General features: G+C 46.1%; 2 protein-coding genes across 2 annotated transcripts; one reads left to right on the top strand and one right to left on the bottom strand.

Annotated features, from left to right (window-relative positions):
• The first annotated feature begins 404 nt into the window (after positions 1–404).
• dennd6b (DENN/MADD domain containing 6B) lies at positions 405–13,923 on the top strand. The gene is made up of 20 exons (XM_084330706.1): positions 405–591; positions 876–914; positions 1,034–1,076; positions 1,524–1,633; positions 2,549–2,629; positions 2,850–2,955; positions 3,548–3,627; positions 4,040–4,102; positions 4,820–4,875; positions 5,068–5,190; positions 6,082–6,177; positions 6,345–6,439; positions 8,178–8,243; positions 8,349–8,413; positions 10,469–10,558; positions 10,996–11,049; positions 11,269–11,378; positions 12,379–12,481; positions 12,775–12,849; positions 12,973–13,923. Exons 1-20 carry the CDS (start codon positions 442–444, stop codon positions 13,093–13,095), a joined length of 1,728 nt encoding a protein of 575 aa, XP_084186832.1. The 5' UTR covers positions 405–441; the 3' UTR covers positions 13,096–13,923.
• A 1-nt stretch (position 13,924) lies between these two features.
• Positions 13,925–19,241, bottom strand: gcc1 (GRIP and coiled-coil domain containing 1). Its single transcript, XM_084330705.1, has 3 exons — positions 19,116–19,241; positions 17,465–18,646; positions 13,925–16,600 (listed from the first exon to the last, which is right to left on the bottom strand). The coding sequence occupies exons 2-3, from the start codon at positions 18,581–18,583 to the stop codon at positions 15,230–15,232; spliced, it is 2,490 nt and encodes an 829-aa protein (XP_084186831.1). The 5' UTR covers positions 18,584–18,646; positions 19,116–19,241; the 3' UTR covers positions 13,925–15,229.
• Positions 19,242–19,286: the final 45 nt, after the last annotated feature.

Genomic DNA, 19,286 nt, shown 5'->3' with positions numbered 1-19,286 from the left:
TAGAGTACAGTACAGCTCAATACACACAATTGTTAAGGGGATGCAGACCAGAGAAAGACTTTCGTCTTGTTTACATCAGGGTCCCCCATTTTCAATTCATCATCATAACATATGACACACACGACATACAGATAGACAGTACTGCTACATCTAGACATTTATGACATACCAGATTTACAAATACAGTACTGTTTGTGATAAAGAGTAAAAAAAAAAAAATAGTATATACGTTTGACGAAGAAACTGTACATTGGAGGAGGTGGGGGGGGGGGGGGGTAGCAGGGTTGTAACTGTACATTGGATTATATCGACGAACTTGATCCAAGAAACAGTTTAGCCAGCCACGCCTGTCTCGCTAGGGGGCGCCAGAGGTCTCGCAGGTCACCGTGATCGACATGCGACGGAACAACAATGAGGACGGGTTCTGAGTCGTGATGGATCATGGACCCCTTCAGCTCCTCCGAGTCTCATCGAGATGATCCGGAGGCGGCGGACAACACGGGGGCTCGCTTGCCGTGGGCCCGGTTCTCGTCCTGGTTAGAGTGCCTGTGTGTTGTTACCTTCGACCTCGAACTCGGACAAGCCATAGAGGTACAGTACAGTACACTACAGTAGCTAGTAGCAGTAGCATCGTTCAGAGCAGGTGGTGCTGAGGCTGAGGCTGATGCTGATGCTGGAGCTAGATTAGGCATCTTATTGTGGCATTTTACGTGCTGGACGGTGCTGCTATGGCTGTGGGTGGCTAACAATCATAACAAAAATCCTTACTTTACTTTAGCCCATATACTCAAGTATCTCCAGTCAACACCTAGAATTTTGTATCTTAATTTCTCTGGCCAGTACATAACGTCGCGCATGACCTCTTGTGTTTTCAGCTGGTGTATCCCCACAATGTGAAACTTACTGAGAAGGAGGTAGAGCCACTTTTTCTTTTCTTTTTTATTCATGTCAATGCAATTGTCAATACTGTGTTATTATGGCTGACCATTTTCAACATGTGTAATTATTATTAATTATTCCCACTTGTCCATAGAAAACCAGCATCTGCTATTTATCCTTCCCCGACTCTTACTCAGGTAACACGACACCACAGAACATCACAGATAATGCAATCATAGGTGAACAGTAGTGGTGAACGGTCACTTTTTGTCCCGAGGCTAAAGACAAAAGGTGATCGAGCTTTTGTGGTGGCTGCCCCTAAAATATGGAACAGCCTTCCACTGGAAATTAGGTCTGCAGTGCCAAGACCCTACAACCTTTTAAAACACAGCTAAAGACTCACCTGTTTTTATTGGCATTCTGAGTCTTGGTAAGCCAAACATCCCTGGTTGTGTGGTGATTGTTTATTTTGTCTTTAAAAAAAATTATTATTGTAGTTTTTATGACTGTGTGTGTATACTGTATTTTGTATTTTCTTTTAGTATTTCTGTTTTTATATTGTACAGCACTTTCGGTTGATTTAAATGTGCTTTATAAATAAAGTTGACCTTGACCTTGACCTGAGGGTTGTGTCTTCCCCGTAGGATGCCTTGGAGACACTCAGTTCAGCTTCAGACTACGTCAGTCTGTGGGCCGCAGTGGCTCCTGGTTTGGAGAAGACGCCTACAACAGAGACGCGCCCGTCACACTACAGGTGAGGCCCGAGGTCACGAGTCCTCTCCATAACACGTTATAAACGGTAGAGACGGCTGAGGCCAGAGAGAGAGTGGTGAGGAGGACCAGGGGTGGACTTGTGGTCCTACACTTGTGGTCTGACTCTTAACCACCAGAACCTGCACAGACTACAAAGTATGGCGTATATCATGCCAGTTAGGGCACCGTGTGTATACTGTTTACTTTTACTCTTACTCATAGTATATATTCAGATTCAAATTCTTTATTGCCTATATTTATTGTAACCTATAATATACCCGAAAGGGCATACAGACCCTCATCTTCACCTTTGTTTACATTGTTTATTTTTCTCATATTTCTATATTCAGATTTAATTATATTGTTTACACTGTTTATTTTTTCCTCATATTTTTATATTCTGATCAAATTTTACTGCCTATATTTATGTATTTCTTCTATTACCCTGTCCATACCTGTACTTCGCCTCCCCCCTATCCCATGTTGCTATGACGGCCGAATTTCCCCAAGGGGATCAATAAAGGAATATCTTATCATACTCTTGGGTATTTTACATATCTGTTACAGGCTGTTTTTAAAGTGTACATTTGCTATTGTTCAAGTGCTGCTCTTTATTTTGATCTTGGGAGTTTATGAGGCACTTTGTTACTAAACTGTGTTGAAAAGTGCTATATAAAGATGTCTTTACTTACTTATTTGTTAGGCCTTGTCCTTCCTTGCATTCAATTCTGTCTAATCTAATGGTTTTTTGTGTGAAATTAAATAGCAGCCTTCATCACTCATCCTATGACATAGTTATGCTTCTGTGCTGTTAACCTGCTTTCTTTCCCTTCTCTCCTTATTATCTCTTCTCTCCCTCCCTTCCTACCTTCCTCCTCCCTCCCTCCCTCCCTCCCTCTCTCTTCCCTCCCTCCAGCGAGAAATGGCCCATTTCTACGGGTACGTGTACTTCAGACAAGTCAAGGACGTTTCCGTCAGAAGAGGCTATTTTCAGAAGGTGAGGTTCACGTCATCGATCCACGTTCACACCGCTTTGATCGCGGCGCCTCTCGCTGCTCCGTGCCGCCGAGGGACTTCCGCTGAACCGTCGTAACCGGAGACGCTCGTGTTACAGATTCACGCTCGTATGATCTGTCGATCTGTTAATCTTTTGTCTTCTCTTTCATTCTCCCCCATCTGTTAACCGTCGTTCCCTCTCTGTCCTCCCATGTGCTTAGTCTCTTGTCCTGGTGTCCAGGCTTCCTTACGTCCATCTCTTCCACACCCTGCTGCAAACCATAGCCCCCGAGTATTTTGAGAAGTTGGAGCCTTGTCTTGAAGCCGGTGAGGAGGATGTACAGTATTTCGTAAAGTCCTGTGCATGGTTGACGTATTATTATAATAATAATAATACATTTATTTTATATACATATGGTACACATATGCTTACATATGGTATCTCAAAGCACTTTACAGACATTGCATTACAGTACATGGACAAACACAGTACATGGACATTCACAATGACAACATGGTGGGGATACTACGGGAGAAAGGGAGACAGCTTAGAGACGAAACGGAGAGAAAATAAAAATAAATAATATATAGGCGTGTACAAATGTGTAAATGTAAGTGATGCAGGGGTTAGAGGGTCAGGGGTGATGGTATGGTGTTTCTCAGTGAAAATCCTATGGCTGGGAGAATAAATTGTTGATTGATTTGATTGATTGAATTTATTTGACAACTTTGAAAAGGAAATAAAACATACATTTGAAGCAAGCTTCTCATATACATTCTTAAGAAAAGTCATCAAGGATAAACACAATAAAGCTAAAAGCTTATTTCCATTGTGGTCCTTAATAATGTTAATTAGTTAGTTACATTGTTTTAGTTTTTTAATGATCTCTAACCTCCCCAATCTCCCCCTCTCTCCCAGTGTGTAATGAGATGGATCAGTGGCCTTCCCCGGTCCCAGGCCTGACGCTCAATCTGCCCATGATGGGGGTGATTTTGCAGGTTAGGAGAACATTAGCAGTATGTATTGTGTGTGGGAGAGAGGGAATGTCTTTATGTACAAATGTTTAGAGAGAATTCTCAACACCTCTTTTATAAAGTGGACACTGTACTATAAAGATCTATTGAAATGATCACGGTGTGATCTTTGCGGGTATCTGTACCAAACAAAGACGTTTTCTTAAGTCTGTAGAATACTATTTGTAGGCCGGGACATCTCTGCAACACCGCAATACTTTAATTTAAAATGGCATTTTGACACACATTTCACCGTTATCAAATCTATATTTGGATATTGCACTGGGCCATATTGTGATTTTTATAAAAGCCTGATTAATTGTTCAGCCCTGCACTGTACAATAAAATAGAAGAGTTTGTCCTCTTCAGCACCCTGACTGTTGTACTATTTTTCCAGGTCAGGATCCCATCAAAGAATGATAAACCAGGAGGAAGTCCTGTCAAACAGGTCCCAAAGGAGGTTTGTGGCTGTGTTGAACACTGGTATCTACAGGGTATCTGTGGGGTATTAAAAAGTATTACATTCTCCATTTAAGGCCTTAAAAGGTCTTAAATTTCATTTGCACAGGTATTAAATTTTTGGGTGGATAGCCTGACTGTCGGGAGATGAAATACTATTAGAAATAGTAAATAGTCAAATTAAATGTTTTTGTATTCAAGTCGTTGTTTTTTGCGGGGTTACTGGGAGCTTGCTGCGTCTGGTGAGAGCTTGTATGGAACGGGTGAGAATTTAAACTTTTTTTTATAGAAATGTAATTTCTCATTGTCACCAGCTTGGCTGGCCGTTCACACTAATACAATTGGCTGTATTAGAGGGTGGGAAAGCTGGCGGGGTGGGTCCGGGTCGTTGTAAACAGCGACTCCTACAGTTCGGTCGGGGCGCCTGCTCAGCGCGGATAGGATCTAAGGGGGGTAGTGTGATCCTTCCACACGTTACACCCTCTCAGTGAGAGTCCGCGCTGCCAGGTGAAAAGAAGCGGTTGATTGGCTAGACGTGTGTCGGAGGAAGCACGTGGTAGCCTCCACTCTCCCAGACCGACTGTGGGGGGTAAGTGCGCAGCGACCAGGAAGGGGATTGGGAATTGGCATAACGACTAACATTGGGATGGGAGAAAATCGGAGGAAAAAGGAGGGAAAAAAATATATAATATTCATTTCTATATTTCTACCCCTACAGAATCTTCTACCAGCCCCTACGACACTGCCTACCATCCATGAGCTGGACCTATTCAAGTAAAGACGTGTTTTCTTTCTTTGTGTGTCTCTGATTATGTCAGAGATTAGTGTCTGTCTGTGCTTTTTTTTTATATAGAGGTCATACCTCTACCCGTCATTGGTAAACAGTGCGCATACAGAACCATTACCGTAGTTCAAAGCGGCAGCATTGAATTGACACGGTGACCTTTGACCCCCTGACCCGTCCAGGTGTTTCCAGTCGCTCCTCATCCACCTGCAGATGCTGTGGGAGCTGATGCTGCTGGGGGAGCCCGTGGTCGTCATGGCGCCGTCTCCCACCGTGTCCTCGGAAATCGTGCTGGCTCTAGTCAGGTAACGGGCCTGTCTCTCTCTCTCTATCTCTATCTCTCTCTCTCTATCTCTCTCTCTCGTTTGACCGTGTAAAGCAGGACAGTTGCGATTGGAGGATCAGGAAAAGAGGGCGGAGTTTGAGATTGGATGACCTTTGAAAATTGGATGACCTTTGAAAATATTACTTCTGATGATAGCTTTATTTACTGACAAACAGTTTGTATATACAATTACATTATGGTTATGGTCACTCTCTGACGCTGTTTACAGTGGTGGCCTAAAGGGTTAACGATGCAGGCTTGTGAAGGTCACTGGTTTGATGCCCGGACAGGCGGGGAAATCGAACCACCAAAACCTGCCGGGTGGAAGCCCCCCCCGCCCCCCCCATCTGCTCTAATGGAACTGTGGAGGGCTGTGGTTGATATTTTTATTTGTCCACTTTTGTGGAAATTAATCTTTGGCTTCACTATGGTTGCAATCAACAAGACAACACATTGGCCAAAAACAGCCCAATACAACAACAACAACAACAACAACACCAACAACAACAACACAAACACAGACAGAGCTTCAGGTACCTAACCAGTACCATGGTTAAAATGACAAGCTAAGAATTCACATCACAGCAATGGCATGTGGGATGAAAGACTTCTTAAATATGTTTTGGGGCGCTAGGGGAACTCTATAGTGCCTTCCAGATGAAAGCTGGTTAAACTCACCATGAAGGGGATGCAAAGGATCAGAGAATATTAGCTGAGCCTTGTCCCTATTCCCGAAGGACATATAACTCAAGACGGTTGTTTACTGGGAGCGCTCCCAGGTGTAAAAGTGTGTAATTGTGTGATTTTTAAGCAGGGTGTGGGTAAATAAAGGTAAAAATAAATCAATAAATTAAACCTTCTGTGTTGTCAGCTCGATCGCTCCACTGAAGTGCTGCTGTGACTACAGGCCCTACTTCACCATCCATGACAGTGAGTTTAAAGAGTATACCACCAGGACCCAGGCGCCGTGAGTAGCACTTTACTCCTTGCACAGCAAGGCCTATGTCTATATTTGTCTATGTCTTAGTGTAGCTTTCTGACCTCGCCCTTCTCTCTCTGTCTATTTCTCTCTCTCTCTCTCTCTCTCTCTCTCTCTCTCTGTCTCTCTTGTCCTCATTGCATTGTGTTTCCCAGGCCCAATGTGATTCTGGGTGTCACCAATCCTTTCTTCATCAAGACCTTCCAGTGCTGGCCCCACATAGTGCGCCTCGGAGAACTCAGGATGTCGGGTAAGACGGGTCCGAACCAGTGGTCGATCTATCTGGGTTTTTCTGTGGCCAATGCTGATATTTACAGAGCAGGGCGGCCGATGGCTGATATAATCCCAATATGTATATATATCTGATATATATAAAGATTTCGCTTTTTGCATCTGATAAAACACAAGTTCACTAATGTTAGCTATATTAGAGAACTAGCTTAGCTGGTTGATGACGGCTAGCTTTGCTAATGGTAGCCTACGGTAAACAAACATTGAGTTAGCTTAAATCTAGTCTGAGAATATTGCTAACCTTTGGATATAAAATATTGCAGGACTTTTTCCCTTCAAAATATTGGTGAATGTTGGAGCCCTATTCAGCCCCTTTCTGGGTACGCTAGCATGAAGTGATTGGTATAGACGGAACCTTCGCTCTGGCGTTATGGTTGAGCCTGCTAGAGCCGACGGACGATGGGTCACGTCGGCAGGCCGATATCAGCCGATACCGATCTTTTTATAATGGCGGTCGACCACTAGTTAGAACTAGGGGAAAGTGGTTACCAATACATACAGGCAGCCATGTTGTAAGAAACACAACTACACAAACATTCTGTGCAAGGCCTCTACACACTGCTACTGGATATCGGGCAGATACCAGTTTGAAATGGGATATCAGGATTTGAGAATCTCCCCTGTGCTCACATCTGATACTGAAAGAGCCATGTGTAACATATCGGAGATATATTGAAATGCTTTATTAGGAATAACCCCTTGAGATGAACCATCTCGTTTTCAATGAGGTCCCAGATTACAAAATAATCATACATTTACGACAAAGATATTTTACAGACAGTTCAGACAACATCAATCAGACAAACGAACAAAACAAAGAACTAAACAAAACAAACAAATAAAACACAATAGTAACAACTACAATAACTACAACAGTACACATAATAACACATGATTATGTATCATTGCGTCAATGAACTGTGATAATGATGAATGGTCAAAACATGATGATTAGTCAAAACATGAACAGGTAATCTCAAAGTGAGAGGAAAGAGCCGTTTTAAATAAGTGAAAAGATGTTATTGAACGGATATGAACAGGTAGATTGTTCCAGTCAGAAGGAGCCTTAAACTTAAATTATTTTTTGCCAACGGATGTGGACACAGTTGGAACTTCAAAATAAACCTGGGAGCAATGTTGTAGTTGATGTATGGAAGTGTAAGGTTCCAAATACTGTTTGAGATACTGTGGGTACTGAAAATGAATACATTTGAAAACAAACTGCAGCCAATGCTGCTGTCTTCTTGATGTGGGAGATGGTAGATTGAGATTTTCTTACAGGGTACAGTGGTGGGTCAAAAAGATCGAAGCAAGTACATTATATATTGCTGTTGCACTTTACGGCTACATTTGCACTCTGGTTGGATGCCAAACCTCTTTTTGTTGTACTGTACTTGTGCTGTATAATGACAATACATTTTAATCTAATAAAATGTTCATCTAGTGACCCTGACCTGTTGGTCTATATTCTTCCTGAAAAGCGAATAGTATCAGTACTTGGCTCCAGTACCTAATGTTAAGTTCTCAACATCTGTATCTGCAGGTGTTTTTATCCCTAGTCAGAGGTTCTGTTCTGTTGCATATATGGCGGTACCTCTTTTATACCAACTGTTCCATTAAAAACGCTTCGGACCCCCGCAAAGTAAACGCTCTCGGACCCCTGTGTGCTTAACTTGGACCCTTTTACCTCCTCTCAGGTGAATTGCCCAAACAGGTAAAAGTGAAGAAACTAGCCAAACTGAAGACACTGGACACTAAACCAGGTGAGAGATGGGACACCACAACAATGTATAGACGGGTAAAACAGTTTTGAACACCAATTTATTTCCCGGTGTGCAACATCATTTCTTGTTTCCGCTGCCCTCTAGGCATCTACACGGCATATAAAACGTTCCTGCACAAAGACAAGTCTCTCATCAAGAGGCTGCTGAAGGCAAGTTGACCACAAACTGGTACCTCGGGCCCTCATGGTGTAGTCTGTTAAAAGAACACGTGATGGGAAATGCGCTCATCGTCTTCTCAAGAGTCAGACAAGAAGATACAGATTTCCTCTCTGTGCGTTCAGTAGAAAGCTATCCGGCTGCAAACTAGCCTAGCACGAATGAATGGAAGCTGATACGGACCACTAGCCTAGCTTAGGGAGAGGTGTTTTTGGCCAACAGCTAGGCTAGCTGGTCCATATCCGCTTCCGTTCAAGTCAAGTCAAGTCAAGAGTTTTAATTGTCACGGCATACAGGTATACAATGAAATGCGGGTGGTCTCGCCTGCAACGATGTGCAATACAGTGGTACAACATATAATAGAATAAAAAAATAAAAAAACAACATTGTGCAGTGAACAGGTAACAGGTAACATGGAGTGACATCTCGGTATCTGTACATAGTTATTTACAGAGCATATGGGACATGCTAGTTAGCTTTGGTAGTGCAATACACTGTTCCTGTTATTCTAATTTAAAGTGTCCTTTCCTTTTGGCCATAAGTGTGCGTGTGTGCGACATGAGTGTGTGCCCGCTCATGTTAAAGTGTTAAGTGGCTGCTCGTGTGTGAGCGTGCACAGCGTGCGTGTCGTGTGTGTGTTCATGTGTGCTTGTGTGTGGATAGTTCAATGTTCTGAGCACTCAATGTTCATTGTTCAGGGCTCTGATGGCCTGGGGGAAGAAGCTGAGCCTAAGCCGCTCTGTCCTAGTAGCTGGGGTTCGCAGGCGTCTGCCTGACCTCAGCAGCTGGAACAGGCTGTTATTGGGGTGGTGAGGGTCTTTCATTATCCTCCAGGCTCTGGATCAGGGCAGAGCTCAGACCTAGCTCGATCAGCTTGTCCACCAGTCTGGTGGGGACTATGGTGTTGAACGCTGAGCTGTAGTCAATGAACAACAGTCTCACATAGCCCCCCTTCTGACGGTCAAGGTGCGAGAGGGTGCTGTGCAGTACCTGGGAGACCGCGTCGTCGGTGGACCTGTTTATCCTGTATGCAAATTGCATAGGGTCCATATCACTGGGGAGGGAGGCACAAATGTGGTCCTTGACCAGCCTCTCGAAACATTTCATGACCACAGAGGTGAGTGCCACCGGTCTGTAGTCATTTGGACATGTTGGGGAGGGTTTCTTCGGTACAGGGATGATGGTAGACATCTTGAAGCAGGCAGGCACCACTGACTCCGCCAGGGATTGATTAAACCTGTTCATTCGTGCTAAGCTAGGCTAGTTTGCAGTCGGATAGCTTTCTACTGAACGCACACAGAGAGGACATTGGTATCTATCTTCTTGTCTCTTGACAAGACGTTGAGCGCATTTCCCATAATGTTGGCGTGTTAAACCCAGATTCGGCTCAAACAAGGGACTAAACACGTTTCGCAATTATGCCACAACAATGTGGAACGCCCTACCCAAAGCTGTAAAGGAATGTGAATCCCTGCCCACATTCAAAACCGCTCTTAAAGAGCACCTACGGGAGGCTGCAATTCGAAACTGGCCACCGTAAATGCCCAAAACCCCCACCACCTCCTAATAGACAGTCTCCTCCCCACCGCATGTATATATTCCCTCCCCGCCGTATGTATATTTCTCTCCCACCCACCCACCCCCTCCTAATGTACAGTCCCCTCCCCATCATATGTATATACTCTGTCAGGATCTAGGGGTAACAGTACTGTATATTTGAATACCGTTTATGTCACAAATGTATCGGTACTAAATACCTATATGTCCCTATGCCATAAATGTCATGTATGTTGTGTATGTCATAAATGTCTATATGAATTGAAAATGGGGGACCCTGATGGAAACAAGACAAACGTCTTTCTCAGGTCTGCATCCCCTTAACAATTGTATGTATTGAGCCGTACTGTATTGTACCCATTCTGCAATCTGTTAATTAAAGTTTTCATTCATTCATTCATTCATTCATTCATTCATTCATTCATTCATTCATTCATTCATTCATTCATTCATTCATTCATTCCTTTAATGCTGTTGACTCTTGGCTGCAGGGCATCCAGAGGAAGAGGCCGTCGGAGGTGCAGAGTGCCATCCTGAGGAGACACCTGCTGGAGCTCACGCAGAGCTTCATCATACCCCTGGTGAGGAGACCACGTTCATCACATCCACTGTTCTGACCGCGCTGCCACTATGTTCACATCTACTGTGTTTGAGTTAACTAATAGGGTGGTTATCTCGCATCTCATTCAAAGAATCCAACACAAGCTTTTTCAATACTGCAACAAACCGGTAGCTATATAGAATAGAAGTACTTTATTGATCCCAAGGGAAATTCAGCACCACAGATCGCTCACAACGAACATTCAGTTAGTAAAGAATCTAAAATAAGAATAAACATATAAATAAAAAATACACAGTCAGATACTATACTAAAGCTATATACAATACCAGTAGGTGTTGTTGTTTCTTCGATACCCTGCCCTAACCGAGGCTCACTCCTCGTCTCTCTCTCTCTCTCTTTCTCTCTCTCTCTCTCTCTCTCTCTCTCTCTCTCTCTCTCCCTGTCTCTCTCTGTCAGGAGCGATACATGGCCAGTCTGATGCCCCTGCAGCGATCTGTAACCCCATGGAAGGTAGGTTACATCAGGCAAAACAGCTGTTTGATGAGTGCAAGGACCCGATGTTTGCAGACAAACCTGTGTGTGTGTGTGTGTGTGTGTGTGTGTGTGTGTGTGTGTGTGTGTGTGTGTGTGTACCAGACTCCTCCAGCTTCAGTCAGGATGAGTTCCTAGGGACTCTGGAGCACGCTGGCCCCCAGCTCACCTCTGTCTGTGTGTGTGTGTGTGTACCAGACTCCTCCAGTGATCCGTCCCTTCAGTCAGGATGAGTTCCTGGGGACTCTGGAGCATGCTGGCCCCCAGCTCACCTCTGTGCTCAAAGGAGATTGGCTGGGTCTGTACAGGTGAGTCTCCCCCACAACCACCTGTCTGATTCAGGTTTCATTCAGCCGCCAGTGTATGGATTGTATTGATCCATGTGTGTGTTGTGTTCTAGACCAGTGGTTCTCAGCCTGAAAGGTGACGTTGGGAGGTTGTGCAAAGACACACAAACACCGCTACATCATCATGGTTATAATCTTTGGTAGATATGCTTTTTTGAAGCCCTGTGATGATTAATCAAGTGAAATAGCTCAGAGGAACTAATAATCAGTCTTTGGTGTCAAAATTGGCCGTGTCAACGTTTCGCAATTATGCCACAATAATGTGGAACGCCCTACCCACAGCCGTAAAGGAATGTGAATCCCTACCCTCCTTCAAAACTGCTCTCAAAGAGCACCTACGGGAGACTGCAATTAGAAACTGGCCCCGGTAAATGTCAAAATCCCACCCACCCAATGTACAGTTTCTTCCCCTTCGAATGTCTATTTTTGTATGATCTCTTTTTCTTACACAGTACCATATATTTGTATCTATTGTATGTCATAAATGTCTTGATGAATTGAAAATGGAGGACCCTTATGTAAACAAGACGAAAGTCTTTTTCTGGTCTGCATCCTCTTAGCAGTTGTTAGTATTGAGCTGTACTGTATTGTACCCATTCTGCAATCTGTTAATAAAGTTTTCAATCAATAAATCAATCAATTCCAAAAAGGTTGAGAACCACCGTTCCAGACTGCTATATACTGATGTTCCAGACTGCTATATACTGATGTTCCAGACTGCTATATACTGATGTTCCAGACTGCTATACTGATGTTCCAGACTGCTATATACTGATGTTCCAGGCTGCTATATACTGATGTTCCAGACTGCTATATACTGATGTTCCAGGCTGCTATATACTGATGTTCCAGACTGCTATATACTGATGTTCCAGACTGCTATACTGATGTTCCAGACTGCTATATACTGATGTTCCAGACTGCTATATACTGATGTTCGCTTCGTCTCACGGCCTCTTAGGAGATTCTTCAGGTCCCCCAACTTCGACGGCTGGTATCGCCTGCGACACAGGGAGATGACCCACAAGCTGGAGGGGCTGCATCTGGAGGTCGTCTGTGACGCTGTGAGAGTTCGCTCCAAACCGGGCTTGTTGTTATTAACAGAACCGCTTGTCGCTCTTTATTTATATCCACTTAACGATCGATTGCAAGCCGCCCCCGGTTCCCTTCAAATTTATTTTTTTGTATTAACATTTATAGACATACAACACTTAGACAATACTTACAATGACATAAATCACATAACAATATACTGACATGGGTCCCTTGAATTTCTATGACCCCCATAAGAGGGACCCCCCCCTCCCTCCCGCCATCCACCCCGAGAAATAGGATTCTATTTATTTGTGCTCATCAGGATCTCCTGGGCTGGACCAGGGACAAGTCGGAGGTGGAGATCGTGGACCTGGTTCTGAAACTGAGAGAGAAGCTGGTCAGTAAACCCCACGTCCCCCAACCTCCTCTTCTGACCAATGATCTTGTACTGATGTGAGGGAACTGTCATGGCGTTGTGTGGCGTGTTGACGTCCGCTGTGGATCTCTTGTGCCCCACCAGACCAAGGCTCGGCGCCAGCAGCTGCCGGTAAGAGACGGAGTCCTGGACAAAATGGAGGGATTCATCCAGACCATCAGCGGCTCTTTACCAGCGGACCTGCAGACCGTACTTCACAGACACTGAGTTTTAAAGACCCCCGAGCTGTAACTGCACAACATCACCTGCCACCAGTAGGGCATTGAGAAGCGTCTAGATGACGTTTAGGTGACATACTGGCCAGTATTAGAAATACCTCACGTTAGATGCTTTGACTGTTCGTTGAAATGTACATGATGAGGTCGTAAGGGAAAGAAATGCAGTACATTTTGGAGTTTTTTCTTTTCTTTTTTATTTGTGAATGTGGAGGATTATTGTGCTCCTTTGCGTTGCCTTTGTTCTGATGAAGCACTGGTATCAATCTTGCTGCTGCGGGTCTGTGTGGTATGAGAAGTTCATGGTGAATCCATCGTGGGGTATTTGCAAGTGTCTACATGGGGAAACCACTCGCAGCATTCTTCTATTCAGGATTGTTAATTGTGACAAATGATCTCCAATGTTCAATGATTTATCGCACCCGTAGTGGTAGGAGCCGACGCTCTCCTTCAGACTGTTCTTCTACCAGTCTGAATAGCATTTAGCTCCAAACGCAGAGCTACTACTCGGGTGCAACAAGTGATTGAACGCCGGGAGCCCTGCAGTGTGCCAGACGTTTTAATTCATTTGTGGATTTTGTTTTTTTATGGGAAATGTTTTTTGGGGCTCAGCATCCTGCCCTCTTTGGTTGGGATGTGCGTGCAATACTCCTACCCGTCATCGTAGGTGTGTAGTGTGTGTGCTACAATCATATTAACCGGTTTCATTGAAAACTTTATTAACCCTTTCACTGCGACAATACACATGTTAACCCTTTCACTGCCACACAACAGCCAGTTAACCCTTTCACTGTCACACTACAGAAGGTTAACCCTTTACTATCACACTACCAACGGTAACCGTTGTTGGTAGTGTGATAGTAAAGGGTTAACCTTCTATAGTGTGGCAGTGAAAGGGTTAACCCTGATTGCGAAGGAATAATTGGGGGTTTAAGTTCATTGTTTTCTCCTGGCTTAGAAATAGAATGGAAGTGTCTTTGGAAATGGATCTTAATGCGTTTATGCACCGTATGTAGGAGTTGAACGCATTCACGTATCCATCATGTATTAGCAGGACAGATAGTCGTTGTAGTTGCCCTGAAATAATGAGAAACCCTCTTGTGTGGTTACTGTAACATGTCATGGATGACAGTGGAATGTCATCAAACCCGCAGCACTAGTTTGCCCGACTAAGTTGACCCACGATGACTAATTCCACTACAGGCTACCGGCGGATGTGAAATGAGGAACACACTCCCTTCGAGTGTTCAAATGTATGGTTTGTTTATTGCTTTTGTGTTCCTTCTCGTTTTCCCAAGATGTCACATGTAAATATTTTAAGTAGAGATGCGTTGCATTGACAGTAAAGAAAAAGAAAAGAACATGTACTTTGTGTTTCTTTAATATTGACTATTCCAAGACACTGGCGTCATTTAATATCAGCTTTGGCAAGTTACGTAGTTAATTGTTATTGATAGAAATGGAAAAGATCCCCACTGAAAACAACTCGCTGGTTGACTGAACGAGAAAAATAGTTTTTAATTTCACCACTGGAATCAAAAATATACATTTGAGATACAGAGTATTGCACTAACAAAAGTTATCCTCCGAAAGACTGCTAGCAGAGTTACCCACAGTGTAAGTCCTTGATAGACCGTGTACACAATTATACAAGGGAGCAAGCAGCGAAGCGGGAGATTAGGTTATCTACAGATGCACTTGATATAGGCTAATTATAAATCACCCAATTATATAATTTAATTTAATACACAAAATGCAGAGATTGATGTGTGCGGAGTCTTACCGTTTCGCTCCCTCGTTTGGCATAAAAATAAGAGGATTTAAAACTGCAGTAATTCAATAGTCAATCTGTGCAACCAGGTTAGAACACTGGCGCCATATCACTAGGCAAAATATTTTATTCTCAAAGTTAAGTTGGGAATTGGGACAGTGTCGATACGACAGCCAGATGTCAGTTTGCAATTCATATTGCACTTGAATTGGAATGCCCCAACGCCACACCACATCAAAATAAATATACTCAAAAATGTAGGCAAACTTCACACGTGTTAATTGTTTTGAGGAATGGTAGTTGATATTAGAGTTCTTATTTGCAGAAAGGTGCAGACCCAGACACTTAGTTAGTATCATCTCATGCCCGCTTGCCACCACGACTGTCCCTGCAGCTTGACCACGGCCTGCCTCTCCTGGGGGCTGAAGTGCAGGATGGTCAGGATGGCAGTGAGGGTCTGCTGTCGCCCGCTGGGGTCCTGCAGCGTGAGGAACTTGTACATGACGTTCTTGAGGTACTCGAGGTTGGACCCCTCCCTGCCCTGGTCCCGCAGGAGTTTGTCCAGATGGAGGCGCAGCTCGGTCTCCTCCTCGTCGTGCTGCTCCCCGTTGGCGACGAGCTTCCCCTGCAGCTGGTGGACGGCCTCCTCCAGGCGGTGCTTGTGCCGGCGCAGCGAGCCGATCTCCACCTCCTTGCGGGCCAGCTGCTCCACGTACAGGAGGAGGGTGGGCTCGTTGGGCCCCGCCAGCCTCAAGGCCCGGGCGATGATGTCGCTCTCCTCCTGCGCGGGGTCGTCCAACGCGGCCTCGTCGCCGTTGCTGCTGCTGCCGTCCGTCGCGCCTCTGCCGTCGGGGGCCCCGTCCGCCTCGTCGCTGCCGCAGCTGCGGCCCCTGCTGTGGCCCGACAGGCCGAAGCCGAAGGCGGTGGAGCGCAGCCTCTCCAGCTCCTGGTCCTTCTCCGTCAGCAGGGCCATGGTGCGATCCCTCTGCTTGTGGAGCTCCCCCTCCAGCTTCACCAGGTCCTCCCTGTGCAGGCCGTCCCCCCGCTCCAGGTCCTGCTTGTGGCTCTGCTGCAGTGCCGTCAGGCCCTGCTGCCGCTCCTCCAGCTCCCGCCCGTGCTTGGCCTCGGCCTCGTCGCTGTGGATGCGCAGGTGGATGTACTTCTCCTTCAGCTCGCCCAGCTGGTCGCGGGCGGCCTCCAGCTCCTTCGCCTGGCAGCCGTCCTTGGTGTTCTTGTTCTTCAGCACCACTTGCGCGCGCACCTTGTAGCGCTCAAACTCCTCCTTCAGCTGCCGCAGCTCCTGCTGGTAGTAGACGGACGGGGCTTTCTCCCCGTCGGAGGCCTCTGTTCGCGGCCCCAGCCGCTCCTCCACCTCGGCCAGTTTCTGGATCTCCGGCGTGTGCTCGGGGCTCCTCTGAGAGGCCAGCAGCAGCAGCCTCTTCACCTTCTCCAGCCTCTCCTTCAGCACGCTGACGTCCAGGTTGGCCTCGTCCATGCTGAAGTCAGTGGAGCCCCTGCTGGAGGTGGCGATGGCCAACGTCTTGTTCTCAGTGTCCAGCTGCATGATGCGGTCTCTCAGCCTGTGTGCCACCTGCTGGTCCCTCTGCTTGGCCTTCTCACAGGCCCCCAGCAGCTCCGAGAGTTCAGACACCCGCTCCTCCAGGCTGGCCACTCGGCCCTCCTCCGCCTGGGACTGTTCACGCGTACGCTCCTCTGCCTGAGATGCCTGGGGGGGAATAAAAGAACACTTAAAAAGGTCACGTGATGAACTTGCAACAATAAAAGCAGATTTGATTAGGATCGTTTTGTTTACCCATGAGCTTTGTAAGACTTGGCCTTGATGCCACCTGACAGTTACTGATTTATAAGCTTGTTGTTTTTTTAATGTTAATATCTGTCTGCAACTTTATCCAAGTCTTTTATACGGCTTTCTTGGCCACGTTTCTATCTCGTAAGACACATGTCAATCTCAAAGAGACTTAGGTTACCTGATTAAAAATAAAGGTTAAATACCAGTAAATAAAACAACCATCAGACCTCTCTTGGTGTAGGCCCGCCTAACCGGTTGGTTTCAGTAGATAAGGTGTTCTGTATTTGAAGATGGTATTAGTACAGAGGTTCTCAAACTTTTTTATACCACAACCCCATTTTATTTAGTCTTTTTTTGGCGACCCCACACTTACGGTATTGCGTAATTTCAACACGAAATTAAGGAATATCAAAATAAAAGCATGTTGAACTTGATCATGCATATTTATTAGAACATTTTATTACAGCACTGTTATCAATACACATTTATAAAACGAGGCATATTTAGCCAAAATATGTTGCCAGAACATAAAAAAAAATATATATATATATAATTATTATTATATATATTTTTTTACTTGCCGTCACCTACCCACGACCCCACTTTGGGTCACAACCCGTAGTTTGAGAACCGCTAACCGTATTAGCATTATGTGGTATTACGTGCGGCCATACTTTTCTGAATTCCCGCGTTAACTACTGTCTGACGTGATTAGTGATGACGACTGTAGTATAACAGGTTATGACTGAAGTGGTAATGGACACCGCGTCTACATTATACCTTTCTGGTCTCCTGCTGCAGCTGCTGCTGGAAGTGATGTTTGAGCTCCGCCAGCTCCCGCTGCAGCTCTGCCACCCGGGGGTCCGGCCTACTCCTCTCTGCCTCCGCCGCCAGCAGGCTCCTCCTCATCTGCTCCCGCTCCTGAGTCACCTCCTTCAGCCGCGCCTCGTATCCCAGCCCCCGGTCCACCGCCTGCGTGGTCTCCAGCAGAGCCTCCCTGGTGTCCTCCAGCCGGAGCTCAGCGTCCTGCCTCAGATCCCTCTCCTCCTGGAGGAGCTTCTGGAGCTCGCGGAGCATGAGGACGTGGTCGCCCTGCTCCTGCGCCCTCTCGTGCTGCTGGGTGATGACCCGGGCCTTGCTCTCCGCCAGCTGCTCCTGCCCGCCCTGCAGCGCCGCCTCGTGATGCCTCCTGCCCTCCTCCAGCCTCCCCTGCAGCTCCTCTAACTCCTGCTTCATGATCCTTTTGTCCGCCTGGAAGCTGGCCTCCATTCTGGACTTTTCCTGAGTTACCGTGGCCAGCGAGCTGGTGAGGGTGGTCAGCTGGTTCTTCAGCTGGAGAACTCTCCTGTCTGCCTCTATATTGACGGTGATTGGCGGGGCTGTCGGCTGCTGCTGATCTGGCCCTCCGCTACTGCTGGAGCTGACGCCACTCTCTGAGCCACTAGCCTCCGGATCAGACCTCTGGAGCAGCAAGGAGCCCCCTGGGCCAGGCAACCTGACGTCTCCAGAGGTGCCTGTCTGGTCCTCCTCAGCGCGCTCGCCTCTGGCGCTCCCGCTGGTTATGCTGGTGGCCGTGTCTGCAGAGGCCGCCGTGTCCAGACTGTCCTCGCTGTGCATGGAGCTGTGGTCATCCGGGGGGTCAGAGGTCACGGAGGCGGCGCCCGCCCCACTGACTGAGCCGTCGTCACTGCGCTGGCCGAGGTCAACCTCTTGAGAGACGGTCAGCACCTTCAGACTGGCCTCCAGAGCCTCCTTCTCCTTCAAGAGGCTCTTATACGCCCGGACGACATCCTTGAAGCGTGTCTGGTACTGGACCAGCTGCTTCTTCTGCGACTCGATTGTGTCCACAAGCTCTTTCTTATTGGGGCCACCCCCAAAGCTCATCCCAAACTTATCCATGGCTCGCTGAAGGTTTCAGCCAACAGGTTTGAGTTCAGCTTGGATCCATGCTTATTGGCTTCACTGCAAGACCATAACCATGTGTGTTAGTTGAAACAGCTCATGGCGATAAACATGAGGGGGAATATTCTGGGTTCATGAAAAGACCTTTTCTCAGTCAAAACAAAACACTGGTCTATTGTTGAAATTATACATAACATTGCATATAGATAGCTAACCAGGAGGAACCGACTTGCACTATAGTACTGTTGTTGATGCCCCGAGAAAAGGTAGACACAATTTATATAATCAATATAAAAAGGTAATTGGCCTCTAACGTTACGTCTAGCTACACATTGGCCCCCCACCCCCAGCCCTCACGATGATCTGGAAATGATCATCGATGATCTGACAAATAAAACTCTTGACTTGACTTCTTGACCTGGAACGTATTGGTGCAAAGGAAACATTGCTTGGCAATAATAGGCAAACGTTAATGTTACCGCGGCATGCTACGATAAACGATTAGCTAAAACCAAATATAGAGCCTCACCTTTTGAATCGTTTGTTGACGGTGTGTCCAGTTCAGTCGGCCAGGAAGTTCTTCTTCTTCCACCGAGGTCCTGTTGGCGATAAAGTGACGGAGCGGCCTGTGAACGCGGCCATGTTGGGAAGGTCCTGATTGTAAGGTCCTGTTGTCGATAAAGTGACGAAGCGGCCTGTG

Source organism: Notolepis coatsorum (genome assembly GCF_963971535.1).
Source record: "Notolepis coatsorum genome assembly, chromosome: 15".
Classification (NCBI taxonomy): domain Eukaryota; kingdom Metazoa; phylum Chordata; class Actinopteri; order Aulopiformes; family Paralepididae; genus Notolepis; species Notolepis coatsorum.
Note: the sequence above shows the minus strand (reverse complement) of the source record. Positions and strands in the feature narration are given on the sequence as shown.

Excerpts from the sequence above, each read along its gene's own strand:
- dennd6b (XM_084330706.1), top strand. The coding sequence starts at position 442 with ATGGACCCCTTCAGCTCCTCCGAGTCTCATCGAGATGATCCGGAGGCG. Across the intron at positions 2,630-2,849 it reads GAAGAGGCTATTTTCAGAAG|TCTCTTGTCCTGGTGTCCAG; the intron begins GTGAGGTTCACG and ends CCATGTGCTTAG. Across the intron at positions 6,440-8,177 it reads CGGAGAACTCAGGATGTCGG|GTGAATTGCCCAAACAGGTA; the intron begins GTAAGACGGGTC and ends ACCTCCTCTCAG.
- gcc1 (XM_084330705.1), bottom strand. The coding sequence starts at position 18,583 with ATGGATAAGTTTGGGATGAGCTTTGGGGGTGGCCCCAATAAGAAAGAG. Across the intron at positions 16,601-17,464 it reads TGCAGCAGGAGACCAGAAAG|GCATCTCAGGCAGAGGAGCG; the intron begins GTATAATGTAGA and ends ATTCCCCCCCAG.